The sequence below is a fragment of the Sus scrofa genome, chromosome 1 (assembly GCF_000003025.6).
Source record: "Sus scrofa isolate TJ Tabasco breed Duroc chromosome 1, Sscrofa11.1, whole genome shotgun sequence".
Taxonomy (NCBI): Eukaryota; Metazoa; Chordata; class Mammalia; order Artiodactyla; family Suidae; genus Sus; species Sus scrofa.
Window position 1 is genome coordinate 144,965,572 of NC_010443.5, and position 17,458 is coordinate 144,983,029.

The 17,458-nt window shown below is 37.4% G+C and overlaps 1 protein-coding gene across 15 annotated transcripts in view; it reads right to left on the reverse strand.

Annotated features, from left to right (window-relative positions):
* TJP1 (tight junction protein 1) overlaps positions 1-17,458 on the reverse strand; it is a 265,471-nt gene that overhangs the window by 35,185 nt on the left and 212,828 nt on the right. For all 15 annotated transcript variants that reach the window (XM_021098856.1, XM_021098848.1, XM_021098843.1 and 12 more), the window contains 7 exons: positions 13,749-13,888; positions 12,167-12,272; positions 9,410-9,560; positions 4,235-4,343; positions 2,823-3,042; positions 2,177-2,361; positions 1,981-2,076 (listed from right to left, as the gene is read on the reverse strand). In XM_021098856.1, coding sequence (XP_020954515.1) covers positions 1,981-2,076; positions 2,177-2,361; positions 2,823-3,042; positions 4,235-4,343; positions 9,410-9,560; positions 12,167-12,272; positions 13,749-13,888 — 1,007 coding nt within the window. The remainder of the gene's footprint in view (positions 1-1,980; positions 2,077-2,176; positions 2,362-2,822; positions 3,043-4,234; positions 4,344-9,409; positions 9,561-12,166; positions 12,273-13,748; positions 13,889-17,458) is intronic.

Here is a 17,458-nt window from a genome sequence, read left to right on the forward strand (position 1 = left end):
TCATGAGATAAAGCAGGAAAATTTCAAATCTAGTGGACAAAGGAGAACTATGAGAAGATATTCACTGGTCATCTAAGTTCTAAACTCAAAAATTCTCATTAGAGTCAAAGAGGATACATAAATAAGCTATCTGAATCCCCCTTTTAAGAGCCTGGTTGTTGAGTAAGCTCAATTAAATGAACCAGTTACTCCTTAAGACAGAACTTTATAAGTCTTCACACTTACTTTTCCTAAATTTAAAAGCCTTAAGTTTGGTTACTGGTGCTATCTCCACCAAATTCACCAGGCAAGAAATGGTGTCTATAAACAATGACCCCAAAAAAGATCCTTTTGAAAACATTAACAAGTGGAGAATCAGAAATGAACATTTTCTAAATTGCTCGAATTTTACTATCACTTGTCTTAGTTTTAGGAAATAAATATCCTCATTCAATTTTACCAGCAACTAAATGAAAAGAAATACAATGAGGCTGAATTCGGATACTCTGAACTAGTAGTTACATAGTTTTTATAGTGCTAGGGCAAACAGTGGCACAACCCTCTGGAAAGTGATAATAGTTATACACAGCATCAGCCAGAAAATGTTCATGTCCTAAGGTTCATTCCTTATCTTTGGGAATTCTAAGAAAATCATAAGTATGGAAAAAGCTGTATTCTTGACTATTTAAATCCTTTGGTATACAATGCAAAGCATACAACAGCAAGCAAAACATGGGCAGATTTCTGCATCTCTTGTATTAGTAAAATATAAATTTGAAACAACCTATACAAACTGCAAAAGGTTAATCAAACAACAAATTATACAACAGATAGTAAAATGAAAATATGGTATTACGAAGGAAAATGGGGAGTTCCCGTCGTGGCGCAGCGGTTAACGAATCCGACTAGGAACCATGAGGTTGCGGGTTTGATCCCTGCCCTTGCCCAGTGGGTTAAGGATCCAGTGTTGCCGTGAGCTGTGGTGTAGGTTGCAGACGCGGCGCGGATCCTGCGTTGCTGTGGCTCTGGTGTAGGCTGGTGGCCGCAGCTCCGATTGGACCCCTAGCCTGGGAACCTCCATATGCCGTGGGAGCGGCCCAAGAAATGGCAGTGGCCCAAGAAATGGCAAAAAGACAAAAAAAAAAAAAAAAAAAAGAAGAAGGAAAATGGGGTATAAACTTTTCTATACAGTACAACTAGAACTTCACAAAGGTATTATGTTTATGACAGATGGCAAGGGTGAAAGAAAATACAATCGGGTAAAATTTAGGCTGATGATAATACGTTAAAACTAATTTCTTACTTTTCTAAATATAGAATGTTTTTTTTCTAATTAGGAAAAAAAGTTTTAAGTTTTTATATATAACTTCAAGCAAGCTTAGGTGGTCATAAATAAGTCTGTATATTTGAACTACCATAATAACTAAACAATGAAATAATCTGCAAGCAAAATTTGTAAGCTATTTAAAGCACTACATCCTCTGTATTTATGTTAATACTAACTTACTGTATATGACTGCAGTAACTGATACCATGAATCATGTTTTCATTACCTTTGGCATATTTGAGTAATTCTGTTAGCTTAGTGACTGAAAATACTGGACTCGAGCTAAAGAGAGTTGGATTGAAAGCTAAGGGGTGTGACATTAGCCAGGTGTCATTGTGACACTCAAACTGAAGAGGGTTGGCAGTGGCCCAGTCACAACCACCCAAAAGCTCAGCTCGCCCAACTTCGGCATGGATATTCTAATCCCTGCCCCATGTGACATTACCAGGATTAAACAGGCAGTTTTCTTATGAAATTCAGTCATGGGTGGTTACTCTTCTTAAAGGGAACCGGAAGAGCAAGGACAGTCACTCAGATTTCCCTCCAAATTAAATCAGTGGGATAAACTGCAAAATTTTCACTTACGAAATGGGTGGATCAGATCCATCCTTCAGAGGAGTAGCTAGTAAAAAAAATACCCTCAACCTCATTAAGTCAATATTGGGACTACTTACTTGCGATCTGATAAATATCTGGTTCTTCTCTTGCCAGCTTTTCTCTGGCAACATCAGCTATTGGTCCAAAGATGGTTACAGGCCTCAGAAATCCAGCTGGGGAGAGATTCAAATGAAAATAGCACAGTTTACACTATTTCCTTCTTAGCCATACTGACATTAACAGTACTAGGCTAGTCTTTAGAACATAAACCACCTTCTCGAAGGACAACTCTCTCGTATGCAGGAAACTTGGTTTGGACTGGCTGAGCTGACAAGTCTTCCCTGCTCTTGCGAAGATTTCTTTTGGAGCTCCGAAGGCCTCGGAATCTCCAAAAGTCAGCGCGGTCTCCTCCTGCCGTTTTTGGAAGTGTGTATTGGACACTGGCTAACTGCTCAGCTCTAGACAAGAAATAAAGTAAGGTTGTTTTGAAAACAAAATGGAGAAAGACTTATAATGAAACAAATGCCAAAATACTGGATAAAACCACGTGCAGCTTCAATCTTAATGGTTATACTACAATAAAGTTTATACAGCTAAGACAGTTTTAGATATGGTAACAGTGAAAACTAAATTTTTTTTTCCCCCCCATTTCTGGCTGCCCCACAGCACATGGAGTTCTTAGGCCAGGGATCAGATCTGAGCCGCAGTCTCGACCTCAGCTGCAGCAATGCCAGGTCCCCAAGCCACTGGGCCACATGGCACCTGGGGGATCAAACCCACATCCCAACGCTCCCAAGACACCACCAGTTGTGCTGTACCACAGTGGGAGCTCCTGAAAACTAATTCTTGATGTTACCAAGGCTTTTCAGTGGGCCTGAGATCTTGTCATCATTTACTTACTTTGCTCCATGATGCATACCTGTTCTTATTAGGGATGATGCCTCGTTCGACCTCCTTATGATTTTTGCCAATTCGAATAGCAAGCCAAGAGCCCAGTTTTCCATTGTACAGAGTGTCCACGACACGGAATACCTCTCCTTTGTTAAAACTAAGTCCATAGGGAGATTCCTTTTCATATTCAAAATGGGTTCTAATATAGAAAGAATCTCCCACATCCGACTCTACAATGCGACGGTAAACTAAAAGTAATCCAAAAAAAAAAAAAAAAAAAATGTCAATAACTAGTGGGAAGAGAAATTACCTGAAGATGGTACTGATGATATTAACAAGAACAAAAACATTATCCCACATATGTTAAATCCTTACTAATTACTTATAGGCATTTTGTCTTATGTATATTCCCAGTCTCTCATGAAATGGGGGCCCCTGGCACTTCCATTTTGCAGATGAGAAGACAATGCAGATAGAGACCAAGCAACTTGTCCAAAGCTATGCATGTGCTTTCCATTTAAATCATCTTAAATTTGCTACAAACTTCACAGATGTTCCCATTTTCTAAATCAGTGGTTCTCAGGCAGCTTTGTTTCCCAGGGTATAGCTGGCACTATCTGGAGAAATTTTGATAACTGGCACTGTGTGCTGAGAGGCAGGCAAGTGTGTTACTGACATCTAATACTCACTAGAGGAAATGGATGCTTTTTCTTGTTTGTTTTTTTAGGGCTGCACCTATGGTATATGGAAGTTCCCAGGCTAGGGGTCGAATTGGAGCTGTAGTTGCCGGCCTATGTCACAGCCACAGCAATGCAGGATTGGAGCCATGTCTGCTACCTACACCACAACTCATGGAAATGCTGAATCCTTAACCCTCTGAGCAAAGCCAGGGACCAAACCCACATCCTCATGGATACTAGGTTGGGTTCGTTACCACCGAGCCATAACAGGAATGCCCACGGAGGCTTTTTAATAGCCTGAAGTACATAGAATAGCCTTCACAACAGAAAATTATTTGGTTCAAAACATCACTAGTGCCAAACTTGAGAAATCTTGTACTAAATGAAAAGTTTATCTATCTAAATCACAGAGAAAATGGGGTGTTCTCTTGAATTAATGCTAACAAACATCAGAATATATTGCTTAGATACATCAGTACAAAATTCAGAAGCTGACCATGTATAGTTTTGTCCACATACACTTGTGTGAGGAATATCAGAAAGTTTGGCTGGTCCTATTATTGTGCTGTGCTAATGACAATGAGTACAGTAAGACCCTGTGCCCCTAAATGACAAAATAAACAAACTCTCAAATTGAGATGAGCAAATTCATTTATCACTCTACTTTAAGTGATTTATTAAAACCACTGAAATTAAAATTCCTATTTAAGTCCTCAAACTTCTCCAGGTTTATTTTTTCAATTTTCTGATAGTATCTCACCATCCTTCTTCTTCTGAGCCAATATGGTCACTTCTTCTCCTTTCGGGAGGTCAAGTAGGAAAAGGACAGCTTCTTCTCTTATTATATTTGTAAAGTCCACATTATTTACCTGTTAAAATACATTTCACAAATTACTCTTGACCATATTTTAAGATGATAAAAATATGTATCTATGCAGGAAACAAATATTCCCAGAATTTAATTTGAAAAATATCCACCTTCAAAAGTGGAAAATTTTATTCTACTCTGGAAAAAAGAATATACCCTAATTTAAAAGCAGAAACCAAGTAAACAATGTGAGTGAAGATGTAAATTCATTTAAATGGTCATCACAATTCATCCTAACGTTAGAGACCATGTACTACAAAAATCTAACCAATTCAGACCAAAAAAGACAAGTTCTAATTCCAACTATTTATTATTATTGTAAAATCTCTAGATTTAAAATTTTATTTTTTTTATTTCAGCAGTAAAGAATCTTTTACTTGATGCTGAAGGTTGCAGGAACATCAAATGGATGATTTAAACAGTTTAACATTCCCATATGGTTTTCCAACACTGAGAACTCAGGAAAAAGATGGTTTTTGAATAGCTAAACATGCAAAAAATATAATACTACATTAATGAAGTGATAGGAACAGGGAGCAGATAAAACTGTGGATATCTAAACATACAACATGGCTTATAAACTTTGGAGTGACTTCAGAAAAAAAAATTTTTCTTTTTGGCTCTTCTATTTAGCATCAAGGAAAAAGAAGAGTGAGTTGATTAAAGCCACACAAATTTGAAAACAGTTCTGAGAACAAGTTGCTTAATTTTGCTCAGCCTCTACTTCTCTTTTTTTAAGTAGCGTTGATTTACAATGTTTTTCAATTTTTGTGTACAACAAAGTGACCTAATCATACACAGTTCCCTGTGCTGTACAGCAAAACCCTATTGCCCATCCATTCCAAGTGTTACAGTTTGCATCCACCAACCACAAACTCCCTGTCCATTCCACTCCCTCTGCCCTGGCAACGTTTTAAGTTTTGTGAATGTTTATGTAAGAGCCCTACTTTTTATTAGCCTCTGAAAAAGAAATCAAAAGGAAACAGAAGAAATAATGCATGTACTATGCCATCGCAGTAAGGGCATCTGTATGAGGCATTGAGACTATATGAGGCCCAATGTCTGCAAAGTCAATATTTACTTATATTAGATGCTCCTAAGGAGCAAAAATGTAACATATCAAAATGTCATCAGTGATTCTGTGCAGGATTACAAATAGATTTTCTTCAATTCATCTTCTAGAAATTTTCCACATTAAAGAAAAAATTGCAACATGTACAACCTTTGATACAAAACAAAAATAAATCATCAAGGAAAACTTTTTAAATGATGTTATGCTCTGAATACTTCAGGGTATGAGGTGGGTAAGAGAATAGGTCTGTTTAATGATCCACACTGAATCTGAGAATAATGTAAATATAATCAGGAAGAATCACAATACAATGTCAGACAGAGGTCAGTAAGCCAGAAATGGTGCCTTGACTTTTTGACATGCAAAGTTTGAAGGGAAAGGAGCAGAATGAAAGTGGCCACAGGCAGCTGGCACAATTCTGAGGGAACTCAGAGAGAGATAAGAGGGAAAAAAGTTTCTGATTGTGGGCTGCTGCCTGAACTGACCAAACCCAAGAAGGAGACTGGGTAGCAAGACAGGAGCAGGGGACTGCTGACATTTCCCAAGTTTTAGGAAGAATGATGAGAGAATGCAGTGTTATTGAATCCAAGGAAGAAAGCTCTTCAGAAAGGATTACTTAAGGAGTTCCTGCTGTGGCCACTGGTAATATCTCCAAGGTGTCTAAGATTCGATCTCAGCCTGAGGAACCTCCATATGCCGAAAATGCAGCCAAAAAAAAAAAAAAAAAAAAATTACTCAAGAAGGTCAAAACTGGGCTTTCCTAACTCTTTATCTTGTGGGGTATGAAACTTGAGAGCCAGAGTGAAGCTTACGAATGTGCATGATGGAAACCTCATCTCCTCATACCCAAGCCGTCTCTGGGGTAAAGAAGGTCCCACAGGCCACATGGTCTGCTGCAAAGATTACTTCCACTAGGGAGGAACACCTGATGTTCACCTACTGGCAAGTTGTGGCCCACAGCAGAGTCATACTAGCCTAAATGTTTAGGTCAACTTAATTAACTAGTGGCTATTACAGGGATCTAACATTTATCTTTTTGTAGGTTCTATGAACATGAATGATTAAAATGAATCCGAAACACCACCATGTGTAGAAACACTTAACATAAGCGGTAAACAAGCACAAATGGGAGAAGTTCCTATTGAGATTTAGTGGGCTAAGAACCCAACTAGTATCCATGAGGGTTCGGGTTTGATCCATGGCCTTGCTCAATGAATGGGTCAAGGATCCAGCATGGCCTCAAGCTGTGGTGTAAGTTGCAGAGATGACTTGGATCTGGAATTGCTGTGTCTGTGGCCAGCAGCTGCAGCTCTGATTCAATCCCTAGCCTGGGAACTTCCATATGCCGCATGTGTGTCTGTAAAAATAAAGTCTATTTAGGTCTTCTGCCCATTTTTCAACTGGATTGTTTGTTTTATTGCTGTTGAGTTTTATGAGTTGTTTATATATTTTGGAGATTGAGCACTTGTCGGCTGCACTGTTTAAAACTATTTTCTGGAGTTCCCGTTGTGGCGCAGTGGTTAACGAATCCGACTAGGAACCATGAGGTTGCAGGTTCGGTCCCTGCCCTTGCTCAGTGGGTTAACGATCCGGCGTTGCCGTGAGCTGTGGTGTAGGTTGCAGACGCGGCTCGGATCCCGCGTTGCTGTGGCTCTGGCATAGGCCGGTGGCTACAGCTCCGATTCAACCCCTGGCCTGGGAACCTCCATATGCCGCGGAAGCGGCCCAAGAGATAGCAACAACAACAAACAACAACGACAAAAGGCAAAAAAACAAAAACAAAAACAAACAAACAAAAAAAACTATTTTCTCCCACTCTCCCTTTTTTTTTTTTTTTTTTTATGGTTTCCCTTGCTGTGCAAAAGCTTGTAAGTTTGATTAGATCCCATTGGTTTATTTTTGTTTTTATTTCTGTTGCCTTGGGAGGGAGACTGACCTAAGAAAACATTTATACAGTTGATGTTAGAGAATGTTTTGCCTATGTTCTCTTCTAGGAGTTTGATGGTGTCGTCTTATGTTTAAGTCTTTAAGACATTTTGAGTTTGTTTTTGTGCAGTGTGAGGGTGTGTTCTAGTTTCAATGATTTACATGCAGTGGTCCAGTTTTCCCAGCACCACTGGCCAAAGAAACTCTCCTTTTCCCATTTTATATTCTTGCCTCCTTTGTCGATGATTAATTGACCACATGTGTCTGGGTTTATTTCTAGGTTCTCGATTCTGTTCCATTGGTCTGTATGTCTATTTTTGTACCAGTACCACACTGCCTTGATTACTGTAGCTTTGTAATATTGTCTGAAGTCTGGGAGATTTATGCCTCTGCTTGGTTTTTTTTCCTTGAAGTTTGCTTTGGCAATTCTGGGTCTTTTGGGTTCCATATAAATTTTTGGATTATTTGTTCTAATTCTGTGAAAAAATATCATGGGTAATTTGATAGGAACTGCACTTAATCTGTAGATTGCTTTGGGTAGTATGGCCATTATAACAATATTAATTCTTCCAATCCAGAAGCATGGAATATCTTTCCATTTCTTTGAATCCTCTTTAATTTCCTCGATTAATGTTTTATAGTTCTCAGTGTATTGTAAGTCTTTCACCTCCTTGGTTAGGTTTATTCCTGGGTATTTAATTTTTGGGGGTCGATTTTTAAAGGTACTATATTTTTATATTCCTTTTCTAATATTTCATTGTTAGTATAGAGAAACGCAACTGATTTCTGAATATTAATCTTGTATCATGCTACTTGACTGCATTTGTTGATCAGTTCGAGTAGTTTCTGTGTGGAGTCATTAGGGTTTTCTGTATATTAGTATCATGTCGTCTGAATATAGTAACAATTATACCTCCTCTTTTCCAATTTGGATAGCTTTTTTATTTTTTTTGATGATTGATGTGGCTAGGACAGATGGCCAACAGGCATGTGAAAAAATGCCCTAATTATTAGAGAAATGCAAATCAAAACTACAATGAAGTATCACCTCACACCAGTTAGAATGGCTATCATTAATAAGTCTATATATAATAAATGATAGAGAGGGTATGAAGAAAAGAGAACCCTCCTACACTGTTGGTGGGAATGTAAACTGGTACAACCACTATGGGAAACAGTATGGAGGTACCTCAGAGAATTAAATATGGAATTACCACATGATCCAGCAATCCTGTTCCTGGGCATATTTTCAAACAACACTTTCCTTCAAAAAAATACATGCATCCCTATGTTCACTGAAGCACTATTCACAAGAGCCAAGACATGGAAACAACCCAAATGTCCAGACAGATGAATGGATTAAGAAGATGTGGTACATATATACAATGGAATACTACTCAGCCATAAAAAAGAACAAAATAATGCCATTTGCAGCAACATGGACGGAACCAGTGATTCTCATACTAAGTGAAATAAGTTAGAAAAAGACAAATACCATATGATATCACTTACATGTAGAATCTAAAATATGGCACAAATGAACCTATCCACAGAACAGAATCAAACTCATGGACAGAGAGAAGAGACCTGTGATTGCCAAGAGGGAGGGAGTAGGATGGACTGGGAGTTTGGGGTTAGTAGACACCAAATATTGCATCTGGAATAGATAAGCAATGAGGTCCCCCTATAGAGAACAGGGAACTATATCCAATCACTTGTGATGGAACATGACGGAAGATACTACGAGAAAAAGAATGCATATATGTGTATGTATAATTGGGTCATTTTGTTGCACAGCAGAAACTGACAGAACATTATAAATCAACTATAATAATAGTAATAATAATAACAGTAGTAATAATAATAATAATAAAAACCCAATCAGAAATGTGGGCTGGGAAGGGCCAAGTCCAATACAACCAAGATCTGATGGATTCTTAATCTGAAGGTTTAATAGGTTCAAGACTTATAAGAGATTACAAGCTAATTATAATAGGTCCGCTGTGTTTGATGTCTTTCTCTAGAGTTCTAAGTATTCTGAAACCACATGAGTTGAGACACTGACATACCCTGAGAATCTGATCACCCTCTTCTAAGCCTTCTTTGGCAGCAGGGCTGTCTTCAAGAACGCCAGCTACAAATATTCCAACGTCATTTCCACCAGCCAGTCGCAAACCCACACTATCACCTTTTCTGAATTTTACTAACTTCATGCTGGGCCTGTTAAAGCAAGTATTTCATTTGAAACAGTTAAAGGAAGCTTGAAAAGTTATAGCAAATTGTTACAACGAAGACCATATTTAGAATAAGGACCATGGTCCCTCTGAAATTTCCAGAATTCCAAATCAGAATTAATACCACTTTAAAAAAAATTTTGATTAACAAAATAAGTTTTGAAATATCCATGTTAAATATGTAAGTACTGTTTTATATAATAATTTATAAAATTACTTCATAAAAACAATGTTTTCCCAATGCTGAATCTTGATTATATATGGTACATTACCAATAGCTAAAAAATCTTCCATTTTTTCCATCCCAATTCATACCACACAATCTCTACTGAATAACTGAGAAGTACTGCTTTACAAAGGCAGAACCTGAAGCATAAATTGACAAATTTTCCTAAAGTCAGGAACTCAAAATTAGGCTCTAAGTATTATATTCTACAACCAATAAACACTAGTTTTGAAACTTTGCAGTTGGGGGACTCTGGGTAGTTCACACAGATCACTTACTCTGCAGCCCCTTTGAATTTTAAAGGAAAAACTTATCATCATTCAGCTTTTTTGGATTAGCCCCATATTTAATCTCTGCCCCCTTCTTAACAGAGAGAGAATGGAAAAGAATTAATGCAGGCACATTCTTCTTTTACCAGTGTAACATCAAAACTTGTGGCATTCCTAAAACGAATACTGAAGAAAGCCTCAGAAGAATGCCTAAACAGAAACATAACCACACACTGTCCTTTAGGGTAATTAATTACAACTTACATACGTAATTACAAATCACCCCTTCCTAGTTTCCATAACCATCCCACACTCTGAGCCAAGAAGACATGCAATTCTTTTAACTGTTATATAATGTAGAAAAAGTCATTTCCCTCTTAATTTACTAAGTAACAATGAACAAATAATTAGGAATAGTAACTAAAAACCACAAATCAAACACATGGATGAATGAGTTGAGGGACCAGAGATATCTAGTTCTATAAAACTAACTAAAGACCACCATAGCTTTCAGAACTTGTATTCACATTTGATCCAGTTTTCTTCATGTGGAACCAACATTATCTAGACATAAAGCTAAGAGCTGGCAGGTCAGGTGAGGTTACTTACTGCCAGGACTGGTGGTATCCTTAGTTTCCCTGAAACTATTTACCAGTCTTATTATGGGGGGTGTGAGTTCCTTGTGTTGTGGGATCCTACTTTCCACCTGTGTAAAGCACCTTCTCCAAATTCCTCTCCCAAGTCAACTGCACAGAGAGCTTTTTTAAACATTTCCTTAAAGTCCTCTCCTAACCATGACCAACCTAGTGTACAGTCTGCACCCTTCAGTAAAATCTGCCTTTTAAAAACCACTGTTCAAGGACAGCTTTAGATACAATCTCAGGGTCTTGTGCCCTAGATGCCTAATACTTTACATAACAGCAAAGAGCGGACTCACTACTTCTGCCTCATATCCATTTGCTGAACGTGAATGAATAACCACACCTTTCTGGGCTTAGTTATAAATCCTGCTCACATCCTCAATTCTCTTTGGTATCTGTTCTTCAGGGCTATCTCAGGGAAACAGGTCAGTGGAATCTAATCATTCCAGTTTTCTTACAATTTAAAGAGTCAGGGACCCTCTCAGGCAATTTTCAAGAAAGGAAAAGAAGGGTCAGTTCCTTCACAATTTATAAAATTCTGAATTACCAGTTACCTAATAATAAAAACGTACAATTTTCAACTTGTGATACTCACCTATTTCAGGAGGTATTTCTCTCTACCAAGTAGGGTCTTACTGTTAACAACCAAATTTTCTTTAGCAGAGAAAACAGATAAGAGCAGGGGTCTAGATCTAACCTACTTCAGGAAAAGTAATTTTCCATTACTCACATCATGTCCCCTTTACCACAGGGGCAACAAAAAACTAATCTGATGATCATGACGGTTTGAAATCCCATTATAAAATTTATACCTCAATCTAAGTATATAAAATGTAAACTATTAAAAGGTGTGTAATATCAAAAACTTACTTTTGAATTGCTGACTAATCTAGAACAGATTCTCCACCAGAGGTGATTCTGCCTGCAGGAAACATGTGGCAACATCTGGAGATAATTTTAGTAATACAACTGGGGCATGTGCTGCTGGCAGCCCGTGACCAAGGATGATGCTAAGCACGCCAAAGTGTATAGGACAGTCCACCATGATGAACAATGACCTGGCCCTGAATGTTAATAGTGCTGAGACAGGAAGAAAACACTAATTTCTTAAAAAAAAAAAAAAAGAACAACAACCAAAAAACCAAAACGCTAGGGATTTTTAGTGCCTGTGAAAATTCTTATGTTCAAATAGAAAACAATTTTCTAATTTTGTAATCCCTCACCTAAAAACAGTGGTGAGAGAGAAGTAAACATCCGAATGTTTCTCTGCTGTTCTCTAATTTCTGATTCTATCATATAAATAATTTAAAAAATCCAAACAAAACCCTAACCATAGCATTAAACAGTATATACTATTTTTTCAAGTTTATGTAAATTTCATTCATAATTGAATTTTCACTTTAAATTATGCTTAGTGATGGGCAGAGAAGACAACATAAGGTTAAAGTCATGTTACCGAAGAATTCCATCTTCATGAGTTGAATTAGGTAGGATACCATCAGATGGACTGACAGGTAAATCCACGTCTGGTTGTCCAACTTGGGCATACACAGGCTTTGGTTCTAAAAGAAAATTTCAACTGTGTAGGAATCACTTTACAAAATGGAATAATAATGTAAGCAACCACTAAAATAACCAAACAATAAGAAGTCTACAAAATACAGCAAAAACATAAGTTCAGAGAAGCTGATCAGTAACATATTTATCATACATACTGTGGGTGACTAAGAGTATAGGCTGTACTATCTGCATTCAGATCCTAACTCTACTTAAGACCTGTGGGACAATGGGCAAGCAAGTTCACCATACTATTAGAGTACAGTTCATAGTTATAAATTCTGAATTCTTTACAAGTATACATGTTACATGTTCACCTGTCTTTTCCATAGCTCCACTTGTTAAAGTTTGAAAAATCTATTTTCAAGATTTCTTAACATGTTGTGGCTTAGTGGGTTAAGAATCTGACACAGTGTCCATGAGGATGTGGGTTCAATCTGTGGCCTTGCTCAGCAGGTTAAGGACCTGGCGTTGCAATGAGCTGTGGTGTAGGTTAAAGACACAGCTCAGATCTGGCATGGCTGTGGCATAGACCAGCAGCTGCAGCTCTGATTTGACCCCTAGCCTGGGGACTTCCACAAGCCACAGGTGCAGCCATTTAAAAAAAAGAGAGGGAAAGAATCCCTATATCTCTCTGTTAAGACTGTCAAATTAGCCTTCTTTCTACACTGTGGTAAAATAAATTTATTTATTTATTTTTGTCTTTTTAGGGCTGCACCTGCGGCATATAGAGGTTCCCAGGCTAGGGGTCCAATTGGAGCTGTAGCCTCTGGCCTACACCATAGCCACAGCAATGCGAATCCGAGCCACATCTGTGACCTAGGCATCATACCTCACCACAACACCGGATCCTTAACCCACCCCCACCAGGTGAGGCCAGGGATCAAACCTACATCCTCATGGATGCTAGTCAGATTCGTTTCCACTGAGCCACAATGGGAACTCCTAAAATTTACTTTAAATATTGACAGTGCTGCCATTAAACAAGCAGAGCAAAGAGAATCTGAAAGGAAGACTTGAGAGAGATTAGAATCAGAATCTCCAGGCCTTTCCAACAGCCAGATAGCAGAACCTTGCAAATTCCTGTGTGTGGTCTAATATACATCCTTACACAATATACTTTATAAAGTATTTGTGAAAACACTTTCAATAGGCAAGATAACTTTTAAAAATATCTTAAGCCAATCTAATGTTTCTGTTTAATGCTAGAAAACAGATTCACTCACTGTAAATTACTGTTGAACACAAATAATTTCTACCTGGATAGTTAACAAAACTAAAAAACATTCATGAAAATCTCCTAATCTATGCCAACCTCCTACCCCAAAGAAAATGTTGGCAGTCAAGTACAGAAAAATTCACATGTGGGTAGTAGGTATTTAGCAGCAGTAATAATAACTGCATCTTTATATTTTCTATGAATACTGATAATTTCACCAAACTACAGATGTTTTCCTGCACTTTGGATTTTCTAGGCATACCTGGAAGAGTGGGTGCTTGTTTCTCATTTCTTTCAACTATAACTTCTTCCACTGTTTTAGATGTATGATCATCTGCATGCTTTACAGGAGTTGAGATTGCCCCGGGTTTAGTAGTTCTCTCCTCCTCTCTGCTCCGGAGACTATAAAGCAGCAAAATAAAAAATTATGAACATAAGATGATTGTGAACATCATTTGTAAAGAATGTAAGAATAGCCCAGACAATGACAAAAAGGATGACAAGGGACTTGCTCTAACCTATTAAAATATTGTAAAAACCAAGTAATTAAGATTAGAGTGGAGTTCCTGTTGTGGCTCAGCATATTAGGAACCCAACTAGCACAATGAGGATGGGGGTTTGATCCCTGGCCTTGCTCACTGGGTTAAGGATCTGGCGTTGCCATGAGCCATGGCACAGGTTCAGATCTGGCATTGCTGTGGTTGGGGAATAGGCCATCGGCTACAGCTCAATTTGACCCCTAGCCTGGGAACCTCCATATGCCATGAGAGTGGCCCTTAAAAAGACAAAAAAAAAAAAAAAAAAAAAAAGGGGGTTAGAGTGGTACTGACATAGGAAGAGACAAATAGATCAATGTGACGAAACAGAAAATGGAGAAATACATCCACAGTACCAAAGATTATTATGGAAGCAGCAGCCCAAAATTATTGGAAAAGAATACATTTTAATGTTAGGACAATTATGTTAGGACAATTGTTCACAAATTTAGAAAAATTAGATCTCTATGCATATCAATGACAAATATAAACCAATTTCAGAGCGAATTAAGTCCTAAACATATAATATATATTAAAAATTTTATTACCGAAAATAGAGGTGCAATGCACAAAAGCCATAATACATCAACAAGTGAATACATAAAACATGCATGCAAAAAATTGGAAAAATATCAGGTTGAACCAAATGAAATATTTCTGAAATTCCAACAACTGAATATTAGCAATTTGACCTGTCATAAGAGTTCAATATTAAGACTGTATATTGATCTAACAATACATAAAATGAGAATGTGATACTTAAGACTATTTAAGGAAATTTCAGAACATTAGTTTAAAAGACATAATTTAAAAAAAAAAAAAGAACAAATTCCTTGGTAAGTGGCAATTCACCAAAAAGGATACACAAACAACATAAAAACATATTCAACCTCACTAGCAACTAGGGAAATGCAAATAAATAGAAATGATCTCATTATTCATAAGAATTTTCAAATAACATCAACTGAAAGGAAGGACATGGGGAAACACTCATACAAGGATGGTAAAAAGAAATATAAAAATTAAGTATACAACTACTTGAGGGGAAAATGGGAGTTATTTACTCAAACAAAAAAGATGCAAATATGCAATAACCTGCAATCCTACTCTTAGGTTCATCCTAGAGAAATATCTATATGTCCAAGAAGACATTCTTAGAGTATTCTCAGTTTTACTAACAATAAACAATCAAAACTAAATGTCCATCAACAGTTTCTCCAGAAAAATACAAATTATAAAGGGACGATATTTATTTATTTATTTATTTAGGGCCACAGTGTGGCATATGGAAGTTCCCAAGCTAGGGGTCAAATTGGAGCTACGGCTGCTGGGCCATCCAAAATCCAGATTCGAGCCATCCCTGTGACCTACACCACAGCTCTCGGCAACGCTGGATCCTTAACCCACTGAGCAGGGCCAAGGACTGAACCCATATCCTCATGGATACTAGTAGGATTCACTTCCATTGATCCATGACAGGAACTCCCTATATTTATTTTTTTAAAAGAGGCCAAAAAATACATCTCATGTAAAAAGACAGATCAAGATCCACCATTTAAAAAGGTATTAGGGGAGTGGGTAACGAATCTGACTAGGAACCATGAGGTTGCAGGTTCGATCCCTGGCCTCGTCCAGTGGGTTAAGGATCTGTGATGCAGGTCGCAGATGCGGCTCGGATCCTGTGTTGCTGTGGCTCTGGAGTAGGCCAGTGGCTACAGCTCTGATTCGACCCCTACCCTGGTAACCTCCACATGCCATAGGTTCAGCCCTAGAAAAGACAAAAAGAGAAAAAATAAAAAATAATAAAAAGGTATTAGGTATAGAAGGTTCTGTGGCTAAGTTTTTCCAACTCTGAAAAAACCAGATAATTTGTTTCTTCAATTACCCTAGACCATAGAAAAATACAGAAAATCCCTAATTTTTAAAAACTTTTTATTACAGAAAATTCCAAACACACATAGTAATACAGAGAAGAATATCATAAAAATCTTGTGTACCTATCCAAAAAATTTTCAACATTCATTGATCAGCGATTTAATCTGAGGCTAACAGAACCTTAACACTCAAACCTCGACAATTAACAGTACAAAAAGGCCTACGCCATAGCCAGAGCAATGCCAGATCCGAGCAGCATCTGCGACCTACACCACAGCTGACAGCACTGTCGGATCCTTAACCCACTGAGCGAGGCCAGGGATCAAACCCTCAACCTCATGGTTCCTAGATGGATTTGTTTCCACTGCATCATGACAGGAACTCCACAAAAGGTATTTTAAAACATGAATGGAGGAAAAATTCTAAATAAAACTGGCTAAGGGAGCACTGCAGTAAAAATTATTATATAATAGCCAATTCTCGATATTTGAATTATTACTATATACTGGCCAGGGTTGTTTCAAGAGTGAAAGGCTAGTTCAACATTAGAAATCCATCACATAATTACATCCAAACATTACAGAAAAAAAATGTTAATACTGGCCAAAGAGGCAAGTGAAAACAATCAACAGCCACTCCTAACAAAACCACTAGTAAAGCAAAGATACAGGCAATGCAATTAATAATGGGACCACTGTCCAAAACCAAGAGCTATTCCACATTAAGTAGTGAGATGCTGAATGTATGTACTCTAAAATTAGTAAAAGCACAGTGATACCTGCCAACACTACTGTTATTTACCACTATGTGGAGGCTCAGATGACACAATCATGACATAATGCACCTGAAATAGTGGGGGGGGGGACTTTAGTGAGTATAAAAGAATACTAAAAAATTATTTGAAATAAGAGAATTTTAATTATGTTTTTAAAAAAAACAACATATTTTTTAACATCCTTAACAATCAGATGGAACGAAAAGAAAATGTGCCAGCAACAATAGCATTAAAAATTAAGTCTATACAGTCTTAGACTAAATAAGCAAGATAAAAATTCAAAAGCCATAGAAGAAAAAAAAAAATGAATTCACTAGACTGAAAACGTTAATTGCACAGAAAAAGATATTATGCAGACTTTCATTTACCAAAAGAGCTACTACTAACTGATGAAAAACTGAAGAAAAAAAAAAAAAAAAAACCCAACGGAAAAATGAGCAACAGACATGAACCAGGAAGTTCACTGAGGAAGAAATCCAATGATCATTAATATTACAAAAAGATGCTCAGTTCCACTACCAGTCAGGAAATTGTCAATTTAAAATCAGGAGTAACCATTTTAGAACCATCAGAGTGGTAAATATGGAATTCTGAGAAACAAATGTACAAACTACTTCTGGAAAGTAATCTGACACTAACCCATGAAAAAATTTAAATACCAGCACACTCTTTAATCCTTTTAGAAATGAAAAGAGAAATTAAATTCTTCTAGAATGAAATCGAGGATGAAAATGCTTATACAACACTATTTTGCATGAAGACCTAGAAACAGACTTTCTGTAATAT